At 46.9% G+C, this 19,381-nt stretch overlaps 1 protein-coding gene across 11 annotated transcripts in view; it reads left to right on the top strand.

Moving 5' to 3' along the window:
* NAV2 (neuron navigator 2) overlaps positions 1 to 19,381 on the top strand; it is a 799,971-nt gene that overhangs the window by 747,566 nt on the left and 33,024 nt on the right. For all 11 annotated transcript variants that reach the window (XR_009597822.1, XM_060403976.1, XM_060403975.1 and 8 more), the window contains 6 exons: positions 5,139 to 5,162; positions 5,281 to 5,355; positions 9,763 to 9,846; positions 10,224 to 10,335; positions 13,450 to 13,595; positions 16,310 to 16,482. Coding sequence is in view for 10 of the 11 variants with exons in the window: in XM_060403976.1 (XP_060259959.1) it covers positions 5,139 to 5,162; positions 5,281 to 5,355; positions 9,763 to 9,846; positions 10,224 to 10,335; positions 13,450 to 13,595; positions 16,310 to 16,482 (614 nt within the window). In the remaining variant the exon portion in view is untranslated. The remainder of the gene's footprint in view (positions 1 to 5,138; positions 5,163 to 5,280; positions 5,356 to 9,762; positions 9,847 to 10,223; positions 10,336 to 13,449; positions 13,596 to 16,309; positions 16,483 to 19,381) is intronic.

The raw sequence follows: 19,381 nt of genomic DNA, 5'->3' as shown, positions 1-19,381 counted from the left end.
CCCTACTTTGTGGAGTTGTACTGAGAATTAAATATGTGAAGATTACTATTCACTGCAACGTAAACTCCTGGAGGACAAGGACTTTTTTCTGGTTTTATTCCTAGTGCCTAGAACTGGGCCTAGAACTTGAGCACACAGTGTTCAAATAACGGGTTTGAATGAAATAAGAAAATGCAGGTAAAAGCAGTGACTAGAATGCACACAGCCCAGAGGAAGCTCTGGTAAAGGAAAGCTGTCAGCCGTGAGAGGGCTACTGAGAAAAGCCACATGTAGCCAAGCAGTACTGGATTTGTTCGGGATGCTTTCTATGGCTATAATAGTGCCTGACTATTTATCTTAAAAACTTTCATTCGGGAATTCATATAAGGAGAAAAAACACCTGATTAATTGGAAATTGGGGGTTCTTTAGACCTTCGTTCCATGAAGGACAGATGTTTTAATAACTCAGATTTTGGTAATGCCAGGTATCTGGGCTATGTCGTGGGACAAACTGTAGATAGCCCCTTGTAAGTTAAAGGACATCCCAGAATCAAGTTAAAGAGCCCAGACTGTTCCTTCTTGAGCATGTAGCGAGCAGACAGACTTCAGTGGTTATTGACATGGTCTGAGCTGAAGGACCTAGAAACATTCTCTTCTGTTCCTACCACCTTGTCCCTCCAACTCCAAAATAACCTCTTTCCTCTGCTACATCATCTTGTCTGAAATGTTATCAGAGTCTGGGCTTTCATCTTAAAGCCTTTATATATAGTAACTTTGGGAAGGGGTCATTCAAGCCATCATCCAGGAAAGCGCAAGGATGGCCTTCTAACTGTCAGCGGTTGAGGCCTCCTAGTCTTCCCCTCTAGAATGAAGTTCTGTGATGAGGGTACCGGAGGGGATACTTGGAGACCTGGAGTCACTTCTTCCACGGTATTTCAGTCAGTTCAGTTCAGTCGCTCAGTCGTGTCTGACGCTGGAATCCATGAATCGCAGCACACCAGGCCTCCCTGTTCATCACCATCTCCCAGAGTTCACTCAAACTCACGTCCATCAAGTCGGTGATGCCATCCAGCCATCTCATCCTCTGTCATCCCCTTCTCCTCCTGCCCCCAATCCCTCCCAGCATCAGGGTCTTTTCCAGTGAGTCAACTCTTCGCATGAGGTGGCCAAAGTACTGGAGTTTTCAGCTTTAGCATCATTCCTTCCAAAGAATACCCAGGGTTGATCCCCTTTAGAATGGACTGGTTGGATCTCCTTGCAGTCCAAGGGACTCTCAAGAGTCTTCTCCAACACCACAGTATTTACTGGCCCAAGTACATGGCAATATCTGGGCTGAGCCCTGAGGACTCTCCCCTCCTCTCTGAGGTGGAGAGAGGATCCTGCTGCGGAAAGCAGAATCCAGAGGCGTGGAAGGCACGGGGCGGGGGCTGTGGGACTCTAGTTCCGTAGGTTTGGTGCGGTGTTGCCGCAGCAGACATTTCAGTGCCCAAGCCCCAAGTTTTTCCAGGGTTTCCTGTCCACACGTTTTTCACTCAGAAAAGCAACAGTTAGGGGCTGGCCTGCCTCAGCCAGCCTCAGAGCGAAAGGACAGGAGCTCTTCACCTGTGAGAATTCGACGGCAGGAAGCTATCACGTGCAGTTCCTGGCTGCTGCCCCTTCGTGCCTTTCATGCCGACCACTGAGATTTCTTGCAGCCACAGGTTCTCTTTCAGTAGCTCTTGTTCTGGTGTGTGGACCTGAAGCTGGTGGTTTCGTGAAATTTGAAATTGTCCTTTTGGAGTTGATATAAATTCACAAATTACCAAAAACCTAATAATACTGCTGCTGCTGCTAAATCGCATCAGTCGTGTCTGACTCTGAGCAACCCCATAGATGGCAGCCCATCAGGCTCCCCCTTCCCTGGGATTCTCCAGGCAAGAACACTGGAGTGGGTTGCCATTTCCTTCTTCAGTGCATGAAAGGGAAAAGTGAAAGTGAAGTCGCTCAGTTGTATCCGACTCTTCGTGACCCCATGGACTGCAGCCCACCAGGCTCCTCCACCCATGGGATTTTCCAGGCAAGAGTATTAGAGTGGGGTGCCATTGCCTTCTCTTCTAATAATACTAATACTTTTTAATTCCATGTTTATCTGGATAGCAAGAGACCTGAGACCTAACCCTAGTTTTTTCTCTTACTGTATGACTTTGGACAAATTACCTCCTTATTCTTCATTTTACCCTTGGTCTCAGGGAGCTAGGCCAGGTGGTCTCTGAGGTCAGTGAGTCAAGGGTTCCCATGTACTGTCCTTTACGTGAGCCTTCTCTGAGAATATAAGTTGCTTTTGCAGACTTAAAAAAAATAGTCTAACCTTTGAATGTTTTCACTGATGGAGTGCAATGCTCATTCCAAGGACAACTTCAAGTCTGACCAGACTGCTACCACCAAACAGTGGTGTGTGGTCCCTTATCTATTATTAGCTCCTTGATGATGATGAAATTCTGAAACAGATGCTTAGGCGCCTTTGCAAATGTTAAGGTAAACAAGTTCGTATTTGTTGTCTAGAAAGAAATCTTTGGAGTCTGTTATGTTGCCACCAACTCAGACCAAAGAGTCTGTTTAATACCCTGGTGTTTTAAAGGCTCTTATTGGATGATAACATGCTTCCCCCCCCCCCCGCCCCCCACCAAAATCTCTAATTCTTAGATGCTCAAGAATGTTCATTCTGGCTGAAATTTGCCTGTAATTTTAATTACAAAGGAAAGAAAAGACAGCCTGATGCTAAACAAATGCCATAGAGAGGTCATGGCCAGCTCTCAGAATACAAAAAAATTACGGAGGGCACATCTGGCATCAGACTTGCTTTCTTGATCAGTAGGGAGCGGCAGCTGAGTTCCCAGGGGAACTGCCCAGTAGAGGCTCCGAGGCCCAGAGCTTTACTCAGAGTTCCCAGATGCACAGAAGTGTGGCAGCAGTTGGGGGCAAGATACAAAACGCACGATATCTCCAGGGTGCTATTGAGAACCCTGGGCCCAACCCCAGAGACAGGTGGGCGCAGGGACAGACGGTGGTAGCAGCCTGAGCAAAGAGCATTAGTCCTGCTGATAGAAGTGCTTAGAAGTTGGGCTGGTCCTCTGTGGATGGTTCAGCCTGCTAACAGACCTCCCACTCGCCTCCCAAATGTTAGATAGCTGTGACGCTATCACCATTCACTTTTCTCCTTTGGATCAGACTCAGAAGCCAGGGCCTTGTTTCTGGAAGGCCTCCAGGAGAATGTCACTGTAGTCAAAGAGCCAGGAGTATGTGCTGGTTAAGATCATAAGCTCTGGAGCCAGACTACCTTGGATCCAATCCCAGTTCCACCACTTATCAGCTGTCACCATGGGCAAATTATATTAGTACCTTCTCAAAGGGTTGTTACGAGGATTCAATGAATAATAAATGTCAAGTGCTTGGAACTGCCTTTGCCATATAGTAAGTGTTTAGTAAAATGCTACTTATTATTACCTGAATGTAAACAACAGGAGACAGGAGGGACTTGGTCATGTTCACAGCTGTATCCCAGATTATTAAAACAGTGCTTGACACGTAGTTGGAAATCAATAAATATTCGATAGGTAGTGGTGGTGGGGATGAATTGATGGACAGGCAGACAGACAGACAAAGAGGGATGCTGAGTAGTATCAGAGAGGGAAGAGTAAGCAGTGAGGACATCTCCCAACCTTCTGAAAGCATGTCTTAGATAAGGAGATTGTCCAGCTGTGTGACTTTAGGCAAGATACCTAACCTCTCTGAACCTCAAAAGGAATGCCATCCTACTTTGTGGACTTACTGCAAGGATTAACTAACTTGGTCACAGTGTACCTAAAAATTAGTTGCTGCTGTTAGGAATCAGCCTGGAGAGAGGGTCTTCTGGGGTAGGATCACAAGTGGGGAGCAAGGTATGAGGGGCAGTCAGACCGGCTACCCACTTGTCCCAGCTGATGGTTATAGGGAACTGCAGGGCCTGGTGAGTGATACCCCTCTGCGTTCTAACTGAGAGGAGGAGACACCAGAGTCAGATGCTGATCTTTAAGAGTAATGGGTTTGCCACTAGTGAAACTGGATGATGACACACACAGAGGACTCAGGACATAACAGAGTCTTTACTGATCTTCACTCACCTACCTGGCTGCTCCACCCCAAGGAAGTACAAATGGTGGCGTGTGGAGAGAAGGCCATTGGACACTTCCAACATTTCCAAGAAAGCCTGTGTTGGAGGTTGTGGGTTTCTTCTTATATGGGCCCCTACAGAAACTCCAGAAGAGAGAAAGAATGGTTCCCCCTGCAATAGGTTCCCCCCAACCCATGTGGGCTCCCACTATGGGAAGAGATAAGTAGCTTGTAGTCTCTGGCTGGTGATTGCTGTGTCATCACAGACCCAGGGCCCCGGATGGAAGGTTTTTCCAGTAAGAGAGTCTATAGGCTTCTTTCTTACTCCCCAGGGTCACAGGTAACTGGGGGCTCCAGATGGAACAGCAGGAACGTGCCAGCCGTCTTCCTTCTTATAAGCTGGGGAGTCTCCAGGCTGGCCGATGGGGCCTCCCAGTCCCCTTCACTTCTAGAGCCTTCCTGCCCTGCTACTGTTTCTGCTTCAGTGCCCTAGGGAGATGAGAGGGAGGAATAAAATGGGGCAGAATTAACCTATGAGCTGTCCTCCCTGCCTCCCAGGTAGGATTGCCAGATTAAATATAGAATGCCCAATTAAATTTGAAATTCAGATAAACAACAAATAATTTTTTAGTATAAGTGTGTTCTCACTGTTGCATGGAACATACTTAAAAGAGAAAAAAATCTAACTGGGTGCCCTGTTCTTTTTTTTTTTTTAATTTGCTAAATCTGGCAACTCTTCCCCTGGCTTATCCCCTTCTCATCACCCCTTCTCCCTGCCGTTATCTCCATGTGGGAGCAGGGGACTGCTCACAATCAATATAGCCAGAGTATTTCCTAATTCTTCCTAATTTCTTAAAATCATACATTGTTTGTATTTGGCCTTTCTGATTGGTCACATGAACTGAACCGGTTTATTTAGAGAAGTCCATTGGAAGAGAAGCTAATAATCTTTAAGACTGCTGCAAGTGTCCAAATATGGCCCTCCAGTTGTTCCTCAACTGGTCTAATTTCGTCTATGTTTTTCTTTACAGCCAGAAGAAAAATGCCAGTCAGAGGTAAGGAACATTTTGCTAGTTGGATTTCTTCCGTCTTTCCCTATGGTCAGTTCTTTCTCCCAGCTCATCCTGGAAGTGGACTCCCAAAGCAAGTAACTCTGTTCCTTGTCATCTTTAGATTCGCAAACTACGGCGGGAACTGGATGCCTCCCAAGAAAAAGTTTCTGCTTTGACCACCCAGCTGACAGCAAATGTGAGTATAGACCCAGAGCGGTAGCCATTGCTGCCTCGGAGCATTATAGAGGCAGTGGTGTAACGAAAGAGACACAGGGTTTGGTATTGAGGGTGTGCGTGTCAGCTCTGACACTTACTGGCTCTGTGCTTTGGGCAGATCCTTTCACTTCTGAGCCTGCCTTTGCTCCTCAGTGCTCTGGGAGATGATAATACTTAGCTCTCAGGGGTGTAATGTGATCAGTACCTGAAATAGATTAAGTGCTCAGAACGGTTCATTTTCCTTTCTCTTTCTGGAAATTTTCATCTTAAGAGAGAGAAAGAAGAAAATCTACGACTCCACAATAAATGGCTGACTGCTCTGTAATTATTATATAATATACACAATTACGTGTTCAGGAGGCACTGCCAACCAGCATTCAATTCAGCAGCTGTTTAAGTGCCAACTATGCCCCGGGCAATGTGGGTTCAACAGCAAAGCAAGCATAATCACTGTCATCTTAGTGTTCTTTCTGTGGTACAGCAGAGAGACAAAACAGTTTTGCTATGACATGATAGCTGTTATGATAGCAATAAAGGGGGATGGTTGTGGGAATACTTGAGAGGAATGCCTAGATCAGTTTTGATGGGGCTGGGAGAAGTCAGGAAAGGCTTCCTGGAGGAGGTTACATCTTAAGATTGCTGGGTAGGGGAGGATGCATGGGAAGGACAGCATTCTAACCAAAGAGAGTAATTTGTGCAAAAGCCCAAGGTGAAGATGTTGCTGCATTTGGAAACTGTAAGCTCAGTGTGATTAGAATCTATGGCGTGGATGTGGGGGAAGAGGGCTGGGGTGGAAGGGAGAAAGAAGTGGGAATGAGGGCAGTGTGGAAGAAGGGCAAAGGTCAGGGCACATCATGAGCACACTCATCTGTTAGGTGGTTAAGTTAGCTTCCTAACTGTGGTGTGGTTACAGGATTTGCGGGGTCAGAGTAGAGGCAGAGATCTCCTACCACATCAGACCAGTCTGTTAAGGTGGCAGGGCACCTAAGTTGTCAGGGCTGCAGCTCAGACGCAGAGCCTGAGGTTTTGGAAGGTGCTGAGATGCCTCAGAGGCAGGGCTTCCTGCTTGGGAGCATACCACCAGTCTAGGACCATAGATTGTGAGTGTGAGCCCGTCAGAAAGCCACCTGCGTGATCCCAGCATGCTGTTAAAATGAAAAGCAAAAAGCTTGTCTTCTTTGGACCAGGACTGTAATTAGTAAATATCTGGAGCTTTTGCCCATGTAATTCCTGGTTTGAGCCTGAGTCTACTAGAGGAAACTTTCCATTTCATTTTAAAGTCTGCACATGAAGTACCTAGCAGAGTACTTGACCTTAATTATAGGCTCAGTAATTGCTGACTACTCTGAACTATTCATTCTCCTGTGCTTTCTTACATTTCTGGAAATCTCTGCTTCCCCTCCCCCCTTTTTTTTGCCTTCCCCCCAAAACCCTAGTATACTAGGCTACTGTGTGTTTTTTTTTAATCTTTCTTTATTTTCTTAACTTTTTTCTCTATTACTGTATCCTAAAAGATCAGAAATTTGGAACTTCCCTGGTGGTCTAGTGGCTAAGCCTCCATGCTCCCAATGCAGGTGGCCCGGGTTCAATCCCCGGTCAGGGAACCAAACTGGATCCTGCATGCTGCGACTAAGACCTGGTGAAGCCAAATAAATAAATAAATACAAAGAAAAAAGATCAGAAATTGATGTTAGATCTGGAATTTGAGGTTTAGAGTCTTTTTCGAAGACTGAGACATCATCAATTACTGAGCCAGGGGTCTCCTTGAAACACATGAGGTTTGACAGCAAGTGATTTGGAAATACTGTCCTTATTAAGAACTACAGCTATCAATGACTGCCCCTTACTAATTGAAAAATAGTAATTTGTGTATCAAAGAACTTGATTAACTCCTCCAGTGACCTCATGCTGCCTCCAAGGGACCTTTCACTAGGCCATTTGGAACTCTCCTCTCTGATCCAGAAGAGTAAGAGTGAGATCCCTCACATTATTATTATTTCACTAATCCATTTTGCTCCTCATAAAAGCCACTGAATCCCATATTGTTTTAAAGTAAATATTTAGTCTTGCCACACACCACCGGCAGTGCTAACGTGTTTTACTGTCTGCCATCTTTCTCGCAGGCCAAGCCGTGTTTGTTTTTTCTAGGACACACTTCTCAAAGCCACCTTCTCTGGGTGTTTTTATACTGCTTGTGTTTGTTTTCCCTGGGAATGTGAGAATGCTGCTTGCTGAGAAGGCTGTTGCGCGGCTCTGAACCAGCCTCTTGGCCCGTATTTTCATAATTGAGACCGTGACTCAGTCCTTTTGCTCACCAGCAAAATGCGATCCTCTGGTTCTTTGGAGCACATGTGGTTTCTTCTTCAGTTTGCAAAAACACTCTCTCGATAAGCAGTCTTCGTGGGCTCAGGTTTTTGCTTTTGTTTTTAAACGAATAGAAAGTTTTCATGCCCACAAATAGAATCTTGGGTGGCAGTCAAACGAGGAATCAAAATAAATGGAAATTCAGGCATTTAAATTTGACCTTGTCATTCCTTTGAAGTGCCAGGGTAGCAGTCAACTTGTTCACCTCCATGCCCTGACTGTCTCCAATCTGGTTGGCTTTTGTCCCTGCCACATTCTCCAGGGCAGACTGAAGCATATCACTTTATTTTACAATGCAAAGGCATTTTCTCAGTTTTTTGTGAGGGAGGGCACGCAATCAGAAAGAAGCTGGCCAGTCCATTTAACCTTTGTTCGACAAGTGCTCACGTCCCCTGCCAGCTCCTACGGCCAATGGGAAAGAGGCTCAACAGTTGATCCTAGAGGTGTCTTACCCTCAGTCTCCCTGTTCCATGAAGTCCAGTAAGAGGCCTCCCACTCACCCCTCAAGTCTCTCCTCCCTAGTCTGAGATGTGTGCTGATCCTGACCCCCTTAGAGCCTAGGGTGATGGCTCCTCTCCCACCCTTGTCTTCTTCACTCTATGCATCTATCACGTTTGTCTGGAGAATTTTCCAGAACCATCAGGTCTCACTTCTCCCAAGACTCAGGTACCTTGCCGGTCCTTCTGGTTCCTCCCGTGACCTTCTGTGTATCTACCCACCCTGCTCCTAGGACCTTTTCTTCATCTCTCTACACCTGTGTTCTCAGAATATCTGTTCCCAAACCCCGTCTGTTCCCCACAGGCTCTAGTCATGCCTGTGTTTTGCAGTTCCTTAGCAGCTTATAGATCATTTTCAACCACATTGCGTCAGTAGGTACTCAGAATCACCCTGGGAGGAACAGAGATGCGGCTCCCATTTTATAGATGAAGCAACTGAGGCCTGCAGGGTTAGATGACTTATCCATTCTTTATCCTTGGTTTTAACAATATTATCAGGATCCTCAGTCAACTCACTGCTCTCTCACCTACTGCTCTATGGAAGAAGTTTTAGGGACACAGAGTTGCATCTTGCCCTTGAAGAGGGTTGCAAAGAAAGGGGCAGACAAGGAAACATCACATCTCTCAATTCTAAGATACACTTTTTTTTTTCATGTTCCCAACATCTCTTAAAATTGGATGCATATTTCAACTATAATTGGCAGCATTTTTAAAGCTGTCTTTGTAATATATAGGATAATGGCGTGTCTGATGCTGTCTTCTACAGAGATACATGAAAGTGCAGGGGAGCCCCAGAGAAAGTCCTCACTCCAGGGGGAACAGGGAGCAGGTTCTCTGAGGTGGTAACAGATGGGCCTTTTGGTGGCTTTTTGTTAACCAGGATTATAACAGGCAACATCTGCCAACCACTTTGTTCGTCCATTCTGTAAACATGCTCACTGTGAGCCTCTACTGTGAGCTTGGTGCCTGTGGAACGAAAGGTATCCTGTAGTGTAGTAAATTAGTGATCCCGTGTGTGTGTGTGTGTGTGTGTGTCTGTGTGTCTGTGTGTCTGTGTGTGTGTGTGTGTGTGTGTGTCTGTGTGTCTGTGTGTGTGTCTGTGACGTTGGAGAATGTGAAAGGCTAGAGTAACCAGATCCCAGAGAGTGGTGGGGAGTGGGGGCTCAAGAGGCTGAAGAAGTCGACAGGGGCTCACCCACGTGTCCCCAGTAAGATTTCCATCTTTAAGACCCAGCACTCTTAAGGCACGCCTGCCTTGCAAGGTGGGTTTCCCAGCTGGCTTAGTGGTAAAGAATCAGCCTGCCAAACAGGAGACATGGGTTTGATCCCTGTTTCAGGAAGACCTCTTGGAGGAGGAAATGGCAACTTGCTCCAGTATTCCTGCCTGGAAAAGCTTGTAGACAGAGGAGCCTGGCAGGCTATAGTCCATGGGGTCGCAAAGAATTGGACACAACCTAGCAACTAACCAGCAACAGCAAACCTTGCAAGATAATGTAACTGCAGGGAAATGTGTCTTTCCCCTCCAGGCTCACCTCGTGGCAGCCTTTGAGCAGAGTCTTGGAAACATGACCATCAGGCTCCAGAGCTTAACCATGACGGCTGAGCAGAAGGTAAAACAGGATGCTTCTTCCCTCCCTGCTTAGAATTAACAAACCTAAAAGTATGATCCGGTTTTATTCCAGGAAATTGTATAGATTGTAGTGTGCTTGTTGGACTATTGGAATTGAATCTGAAAGAACAGAATTTATTGAGTGAAAATATGACTTGGATGGAGTGGTGGTAACTGCGCTGGCAACAGATCTTAGTCCTGTTTGCTGTCCTGTGCTCACAGACGCCTGTTGAAAACTGATCCAGGCTAACGTTTGTGACAAAGGTTTCCTGCAGCTCCTTCATTCTCTCCTCGCCTCTAAGCTGATGCTAAGCTGACTTCAGTTGAACTCAGTACAGAATGATTTGGGGATGACCAGTCTTTTTTTCTGTTCCTCAGGATTCAGAACTGAATGAGTTAAGAAAAACCATTGAGCTGCTGAAGAAACAGAACGCAGCTGCCCAGGCTGCCATTAATGGAGTCATTAACACCCCGGAGCTCAATTGCAAAGGTAGAGGAAGGGAAACAGCTTTCAGTCTGGCGACCTGCCTGCCCTGAGGATCCCTCCCCTGACAATATATGATGCAGCCGCCCTCCTAGAGGGCGGGAGTCTGTGTCAGTTGGACAGGGCTTAGAAGACACTGCATCCGGTTAATGATGGCTTCTAGGAAGAGAGCTGTTCTGGCTTGTCCTCTTCTCTGGTATATCTCAAAATGGAAGATGTCTCCCTCTTGACCAAGTATCAGAGTATTCCACAGCCTTAATTTCACTAATGCTTTGATATTTACAGACTGACGTGTTGTTGTTGTTAAGTTGCTCAGTCCTGTCCTACTCTTTGCAACCCCATGGACTGCAGCACTCCAGGCTTCCCTGTCCTGTACCATCTCCCAGAGTTTACTTAAACTCCTGTCCACTGAGTCAGTGATGCCATCCAACCATCTCGTCCTCTTTTGTCCCCTTCTCCTCCTGCCTTCAATCTTTCTCAGCATCAGGGTCTTTTCCAATGTGTTGGCTCTTGGCATCATGTGACCAAAGGATTAGAGCTTCAGCATCAGTCCTTTCAATGAATATTCAGGACTAATTCTCTTTATGATTGACTGGTTTGATCTCCTTGCTGTCCAAGGGAATCACAAGAGTCTTCTCTAGCACCACAGTTCAAAGGCATCAATTCTTTGGCACTCAGCCTTTTTTATTGTCCAGCTCTCACATCTATACATGACTACTGGAAAAACCATAGCTTTGATTATATGGACCTTTGTCAGCAAAGTAATAGCTCTGCTTTTTAATACACTGTTTAGGTTGATCATTGCTTTTCTTCCAAGGAGCAAGTGTCTTTTAATTTCATGACTGCAGTCACCATCTGCAGTGATTTTGGAGCCCAAGGAAATGAAGCCTGTCACTGTTTCCATTGTCTCCCCATCTATTTGCCATGATGTGATGGGACCAGATGCCATGATCGTCGTTTTTTGTATGTTGAGTTTTAAGTCAGCTTTTTCACTCTCCTCTTTCACTTTTGTCAAGAGGCTCTTCAGTTCCTCTTCACTTGCTGCCATAAGGGTGGTATCATCTGCATATCTGAGATTATTGATATTTCTCCTGGCAATCTTAATTCCAGCTTGTGCTTCATCCAGCCCGGCATTTTGCATGATGTACTCTACATATAAGTTAAATAAGCAGGGTGACAATATACAACCTTGACATACTGCTTTCCCAATTTTGAACCAGTCTGTTGTTGTTCCATGTCCAGTTCTAACTGTTGCTTCTTGATCTGCATACAGGTTTCTCAGCAGGCAGGTAAGGTGGTCTGGTATTCTCATCTCTTTAAGAATTTTCTACTGTTTGTTGTGATCTACACAGTCAGACTTTAGCATAGTCAATGAAGCAGAAGTAGATGTTTTTCTGGAATTCTCTTGCTTTTTCTATGATCCAGCGGATGTTGGCAATTTGATCTCTGATTCTTCTGCCTTTCCTAAATCCTGCTTGTACATCTGGAAGTTCTTGGTTCACATACTGTTGAAGCCTAGCTTGGAGGATTTTGAGCATTACTTTGCTAGTGTGTGAAATGTGTTCAATTGTGAAGTAGTTTGAGCATTCTTTGGCATTGCCTTTGGGATTGGAATGAAAACTGACCTTTTCCAGTCCTGTGGCCACTGCTGAGTTTTCCAAATTTGCTGGCATATTGAGTGCAGCACTTTCACAGCATCATCTTTCAGGATTTGAAATAGCTCAACTGGATTTCCATCACCTCCACTAGCTTTGTTCGTAGTGATGCTTCTTAAGGCCTGCTTGACTTCACATGCCAGGATATCTGGCTCTATGTGAGTGATCACACCATCATGGTTATCTGGGTCGTGAAGAACTTTTTTGTATAGTTCTTCTGTGTATTCTTGCCACCTCTTCTTAATATCTCCTGCTTCAATTAGGTCCATACCATTTCTGTCCTTTATTGTGCCCATCTTTGCATGAAATGTTCCCTTGGTATCTCTAATTTTCTTAAAGAGATCTCTAGTCTTTCCCATTCTACTGTTTTCCTCTATTTCTTTGCATTGTTCACTTAAGAAGCCTTTCTTATTTCTCTTTGCTGTTCTCTGGTACTCTGCCTACTGACGTGGGGCTGCCTAAAATGGGTTAATCCCTCATTTGTCCCAGGAAACATTTTGGAAGGAATTGCTTTGTCCTTATGTATGTTACTTGGGGTGGTGGGGGAAAATGTGGGCATGAGGAGTTACATCAAAAATGAAATGAAGAGTACTGATAGGTGATAGAGCCAATACTTATGGAATATTCACTGTGTTCTGAGCACTACACTCAGTGTTTTAATGATTTCATTAACCCGTTTTCTGTCCACAACATGCTTATGAGGGCAATGCTGGTCCTCTCTCCACATTGTACTGAAGGGAATAATGAGTTTTAGAGCCGATGATCCCAACCTGAGGCCACTGAATGTAAGAAACAGAAATGGGACGAGAACCCACGTCTGCCCCTGAAACCAGTGCTCTAAAGAGAGAGCTGTTGGTGTCGTCTTGTGCTTGTGGGGAACACTGTCTGCAAGGTTTATTTTGGTCTCACTGCTTTTGGGGGCAGTGTTATTTCTGGTACCACTGTCAGCTCAGCTGGCAGGCCTCCTGGAAAGTGAGGCTAGGGGTGACGTGAGAAGGATTGATAAGAGCTGGCCAGGCAGAACAGAGGGAGAAGAGCATCCCAGGAAGAGAGAATAGTAGCTGTCAGGCAGTGAGAGGACATGGGCATGGCATGTCCAAGGGCATGAAAAAGCTGGTGCAGCAGGAGCAGAGACAGCAAAGGAGGCGCTCACAATGCAAATGACTACTGCCAGCTTGGGGACACACTGTCGTGTCTAAAGCTCAAGAGAGCAGGTGTGGGGGAGTTGTCGCTGAGCCTCCCCTGACTTCTATTGGGCAAAATGAAAAGAGTTCACCTTTAACTGATCAAAGAGGGCATGGCCCCCACCTACTCAAGGACCTTAAACCCAGTATCTGGGAACAGCAGGTGAGGTCTAATGGGAAATAGCTAGTAGTCCCTGGGTGTGTGAATTTGGGTGTAAATCCTGGGGCAAAGGAAGGGGCAAAGTCAGCAGCTCCTGATGCCTTGGATCTTGGGTCTCCAGGCAACGGAACCTCCCAGGCCACAGACCTCCGCATCCGCAGGCAGCACTCCTCCGACAGCGTCTCCAGCATCAACAGCGCCACCAGCCACTCCAGCGTGGGCAGCAACATAGAGACCGATTCAAAGAAGAAGAAGAGAAAGAACTGGGTGAGTGTGCCTCCAAAGACTCTTGTGCCAGAGTCAGAGTTGGTCTTGGAAATAGTGCGCCCCAGATATAAAGCTCTTAACTTCACAGCATAGACCCTTGGGAGTCAGTCCAGTGAAGTGGCTTGTGGACAGATTTCTACTAAAAGTCAGTGCTGTGCTCAGCCAAGCACTAGGATTCATGAAATAACCACCTCCTTATAGTTGTACTGTCTCACGAGACTTTATGTGAAGCACTCATCTTTCATTTCATATGCGTCATTTCTTCCTCATCACAGGCTGGCCACAAAGTTCCAGATACTAGACCAGGGCTACTATTACGTGGTTTTTTTCCCTTGGTTCCAAAGTATTTTTTGGAGTGTGTATCACTGGCCATCCCATCATTAACCATAGTCCTTATCTACTTATTTACATGATTGCCTATGAGAGCATTAAATCACCCACCCTTCTCTTTAAAATGTTTTTGACCCTTTGCTGAAAGTGAAAGTTTCATGAAGTGGTTGTTAGCAGTTAGTGAGTGGTTGAATTGGGAGGGGGGCGGAGGTCATAACTCAAAACAGCAAATTTAATAGAAGTCTCCCATACAGTGTTTCTCCATGTTTCCGTAATTCCCTCCAGCTACTTGACTTGCTGTACAATGGCCTCTTGAACAGTTTTTCCCATTCTTCATGGAAAATGCCACTGTCCTCTCCCCACTCAATTTTCAGTTCTGCTGACCGGCTGTGGAGTTCTGTTTAACATTCACTGCTCCCCGACTTCAGTGCAGGGACACCCCAGGTTGATCTGAACTTGGCCAGGACGCACAGAGCCCCATTTGTCAATGCTCACAGCATCATGTGTTCATAGTAGCTTCAGTGTCTGCATTCATTCCATATACTTCTCATTCATTTTGTGTTATCTTGGATGGGTGGCGAGGTCCAGTGATGGAAGAGTTGAGGAGTCACTCATGTTGATTATTAATGACTTGCATTGGAGGCAAGCGGAAAGGCCAGTTCCGGGTGATTCTCTCATCTTTCTGATTAAGTCTTTCCTTATATTACTGACGGCTTTTAGTCAACTCATTTGCTGTGACTTAAATAAGATTAACTCAAGTTTTGTTTCTAATATGCTGTTGCTAAATATGATCTGATTTGATTGTCAAAGTGATGAGAGAATTATTTTCTATGAAAAAATGTGACTATCCTTTTTTATTAATTAAGGAAATAAAACTTAATGTTTTTAAGACAGCTTTTGGTTATCAGTGCCATTGGGGAGGATGGCCAATAGGCATCCTCAGTTAATCCCAAAGGTCAATGTTGCCTGATCATTGTAAGCTCCTCCTTTACCTGGCATCTTACCAGAGGTTGAGCAAGGATTTAGGTTGATGTGTGCAGATCCTTCTGTTTCGCTGACTACTCTCTGGAAATATGACTGGAAGTAGGAAATGGGAGAGAAATGGGATCCAGACTCGACCACGAGCTGGATGTGCAGTTTGTTACAGGTGAAACTTTGATAGGAGAAAATTCTCATTATTTCTGAATGGCTCGTTTTCTGAATTTCACAGTGGTTAAGGAAACTCCCAGAATGTGTTTTCAGAAGGAAAAAAAAAAAAAAACTTTAGAAGAAGAAATTTACTTTCTAAAAGAACGTTTTCAAGATGAAGCTGTATTTCTTGGTCCTAGGAAAGTATGTTCTTATCATGGCTTTCAGAGAAATCATACTTTTAATTTTTTTATGTTCTCAGAATTTTCAGATCCATTTCATGGTTTGGGGAATTTGTGATATACCAGTTCCTTTTTCCCAATGTGGTTAAAACATTTCTTTAAAAAAATTTTTTTTGGAGCAAGGAGCGACATGGCTAATCTTCTGCTTTTACTATGTGTATAGAAGGATAGTAGGAGCTCCTAAGTACATATGTTAGAGAGCTATGCAGCCATGTTGGGACTGGTGCAGCAATGAAGCTACCCTTGCTGAGAAAAGAAGACATGCTTAAAAAAGGAAAAAAAGACTTAGAGATGACTGATTAGAGGCGGGAAAGAGTAGGAGTATAGGAAGATGGGGCAGTCATTTCAGCCAGACAAAGAAGCCTGTAGAGCTTAGATTGTAGGCACCTCCAGACACACTCTTCCTCTCCTTCCATAATTGGAGAAGCTAGCTCTTAAGCTTTGAAAGATCCCTGGTCCTACCAGACACCTCCTCTCTGTATGGTGTTTATTATGAGCCATGCCATGTCTGAAAAGTCCAAAGCTTTCCCTGTCTCTGGCTTTCTCTGTTAAAAATGTGTCTTTTTTCCTCCCCCTTCCCCATTTTTGCTTGCGTTTTCTCTGGCAGGTCAATGAGGTAAGCAAGACCCACGTGAATATCAGATACCAAGCTAACCCATCCACTGATATGACTAACCTCACCCGCATCCGTCACCGTGTCTGAGCACCCCGCTTTGTTGCCGTGTCACCCCCTCCTCCCCACATCATCTGCTGAGCCAGGCTCTGTCTTGCTGTTGGCATCTAGTCTTGACCCAAGAGTAGGCATGGAATGTCACCCACAGGATCAGTCCCCTGAGCTGTCAACACCAGATAACTCTTCTTCCCTTAATGCACTGATTCAAGGGAGCTGTGGGGAACCTTTTCCGTGGCCGGGAGGAGAGCGCGGGAGAAGGAATTTGCTCTTCTGCATGTCTGTTTGCTGAGGCCTGAGGGGTGGGTCCGGCATCTGCCAGCCTGATAGTCTTGTGTATTCAGTTACGCAGCTCCTTCAAGCAAGCCTTCGGGAAGAAGAAGTCCCCCAAGTCAGCGTCCTCCCATTCAGACATTGAGGAGATGACGGATTCTTCTCTGCCTTCCTCACCGAAGCTACCACACAATGGATCCACGGGCTCCACTCCCCTGCTGCGAAACTCTCACTCCAGTTCTCTGTAAGTCTGTCTGCTGGGGTCACTCTGGTCATCTTTGGCCCCTGAGAGCTCTCTCCAACAGGAATGGCGAGGAGTCCTGTTACGCTCTCTCTGCTCCTTGGGGTCCTTTGTGTCTTGCATTCATGGGACTCTGCATGTTCTTTCCATGTTTTAGGACTGGAAAGTTTTTTGTTCTGCTGGCATCGGTGTGGATAATTAGCTGGCTGGTCTTCGGCAAGTGGTTTAACCTCTCTTTGTTTCCATTTCTGTCTCAAACTGGGACAGTGGTTGTCTCCTTATCCTGTCGTAAGGATTGAACAGATAAGTAGATGTGAAAAGCTGCAGCCGGTATGCTCTGTTGGGGGGACGATGGTATAAGTGTTGGCAGTTTGGGCTGAAATTCTGGTTCATTTGGGTGGCAGGGCTGAGAGAGTTTACACTTTTCTTCTTGGATCAAAATTTAGTGTTGACTCTTTCTCTAACTAAGGTCAGCACTCAAAAGCTAGAGGTTTAAAAAATAGAGTGATTCAGTGACCATTCTCTTTACCAAAGTGTTCTATATTTCGTAGCATGATTGAATACCCTGAACTCTCCCCATTGATTGTAAATGAGTCAGTTTGTACAGAGCTCTTTGGGAACACAGCTGGTTGAGTGAGACAGGCGATTGCTCACTTGGCCTTGGCTTAGGTGCCGTTCCCCTTGACACCGAGTTACATAGAAAGGAAGAGTCATCTGCTCTTGCCCAGACAAGCGCCCGTGGTTTCCACTGAGCACCCACTCGTCATTGTTCCGTCAGCGCGCAGGGAGACACGTCTGTGTCCCATCTCAAAACACGAGGCCCAGACTTTGGAGGCAAGAAGCTTGGTCAGGAATGGCTTGGGACAGACAGGCGGGGACCCGGGTATCTGCTCAGAAGGCGGCTCAGCTGACTCCCTGCAGCAGCGAGAGAGATTGCCCCTGCCCCACGGGACTAAGTTCCTTCAGAGCCTTTGGTATCACCAGGCAAGAAAAGGAAGAACTGGCGCTCAAGCGGGCTGCAAGGGCAGTTCCCATGAGACGAGACAGTGCCTGGGAGAAGCGGACCACTGCGGTTGGGGTCAGATCAGCCAGCAAGCTAGGGTTTGGGGGTGGGGAGTGGACACCTGAGTGAGGTAGTAGACACCTCAGTTTCCTCACTGGTGAAAGAGGGATGAGTTCCATCTACGTCACTGGATTCTCTCGAGGGGGGAGTCAGATCCCTTGCATGCACGGCTACCTCCTTCCTGTCTCAGGAGGCCAAGGCTGTGGGGCCACCCCCGAGCCCACTCAGCCAGCCAGCCTGCCCACAGAAGACAGCGGCCTGCACCAGCATCCCAAGCCCAGCTCACCAGATGGGTGCAGGAAATGCAGGTGAGAGGGTGAGCCAGGACTAGCCCATCGCCTGCTCGGACCACACGGAAGACAGGCAGTGGGAGTGAGGAGGCAGAGTTTAGGGCTCTGACTTTTATTTATGAACACACCCTCCGTGAAGAATGGTCTCTATTTTACATAAATCAGCGGCCCCTCTTCCCTTGGTGGGGGGTGCCCTGGCAAGAAGGTGAGGATGGGCACTTCCGTTCTGGGCGAAGGTGTAAGCCCGAGCAGCAGAAGGGAGAGGAGCACGGAGGGCTAGACTGTGGCTCCTGCCCAGCACCCTGTGTGCCAGCGTGTGGGTTAAACCAGTTCTCTGGAGCACGGTCCCGTCTGCCCTGCAGGGTGCCCAGGAGGCGCATAAAGGGCCAGCTGCCTGTGGCTCGCCTGCCGTCATCCCGGTTCAGTTGTTTCCTGAGCAGGAGAATAGAAGACCCCTCATCTGCTCTTTATAGGTTGATACAGACTTCTCATACGTCAGCCTGTGTGAGCAGGACATTGTTCGAGATGGTTCTGGAGACACCAAAGAGGATGTTAGCCCGATTCCCACCGCTGATGTTTAGGGCCCGTGGGGATATGACACAGTGGAGCTGATTCCACTCTTGGGGTCTGCTCTGTGCCAGGTAGCATTCTTGGCTCCGGCGACAGCAGTGTGTCAGAGAGTCAAGTCCCCACTCCCTTGTAGACCCCATGGGTCAGGGGGTGAGATGGTGGTTAAACACGGAAAGCTGGATAAATGAGAACTGGACAGTGCGAAGGGTTCACGCTGGGAACTGAAACAGTGTGTTGGGATGCAGAGGACCTTGACAGCAGCTGCAGACGGGTGGCCCGGAAAGGCCCCTCTGAGGAGGTGATGTTTCAGCCAAGACCTGTGTGCCGGGAGGGATCCCTGGTTAGTTCTTGTTGGTAACACTTTGACAGACTCAATCCCAAAGCACAGAGGCTTTACCCGTGGCTATCGATCGCTGTTTCCCTCCAGACCTAACACGGACATCTGTCTTGAGCAGGCGGCCTGCCCCGTGGCGATGCTGGCCCCCAGGCTCTGCCTGTCCTGTGGGCCCATGTCCTCAGTGTGTCCAGCCTCAGGCAGGGAGGGGACAGAGTGGGACTCCTGCAGGCGGCTGGGGTGCACCGGGCCTCTTCCCACTGACCGCTGAGCAGGGCTTACGACCTGGGAGGCTGCTGCTGCTAAGTCGCTTCAGTCGTGTCCGACTCTGTGCAACCCCATAGACGGCAGCCCAGCAGACTCCCCCATCCCTGGGATTCTCCAGGCAAGAACACTGGAGTGGGTCGCCATCTTCTTCTCCAATGCATGAAAGTGAAAAGTGAAAGTGAAGTTGCTCAATCGTGTCCGACTCTTAGGGACCCTATGGACTGCAGCCCACCAGGCTCCTCTGTCCATGGGATTTTCTAGGCAAGAGTACTGGAGTAGGGTGCCACTGCCTTCTCCACGACCTGGGAGGGGAGAAGTGAACTGAGTGTGCCCTGTGGGGTGGAGGTGGGGGGCCTCAGTGAACATGTAGCTGACTCC

Source organism: Ovis aries, chromosome 21 (genome assembly GCF_016772045.2).
Source record: "Ovis aries strain OAR_USU_Benz2616 breed Rambouillet chromosome 21, ARS-UI_Ramb_v3.0, whole genome shotgun sequence".
Lineage (NCBI taxonomy): Eukaryota > Metazoa > Chordata > Mammalia > Artiodactyla > Bovidae > Ovis > Ovis aries.
The sequence above is the reverse complement of the archived record's forward strand: the minus strand, read 5'-3'. Positions and strand labels throughout refer to the sequence as shown.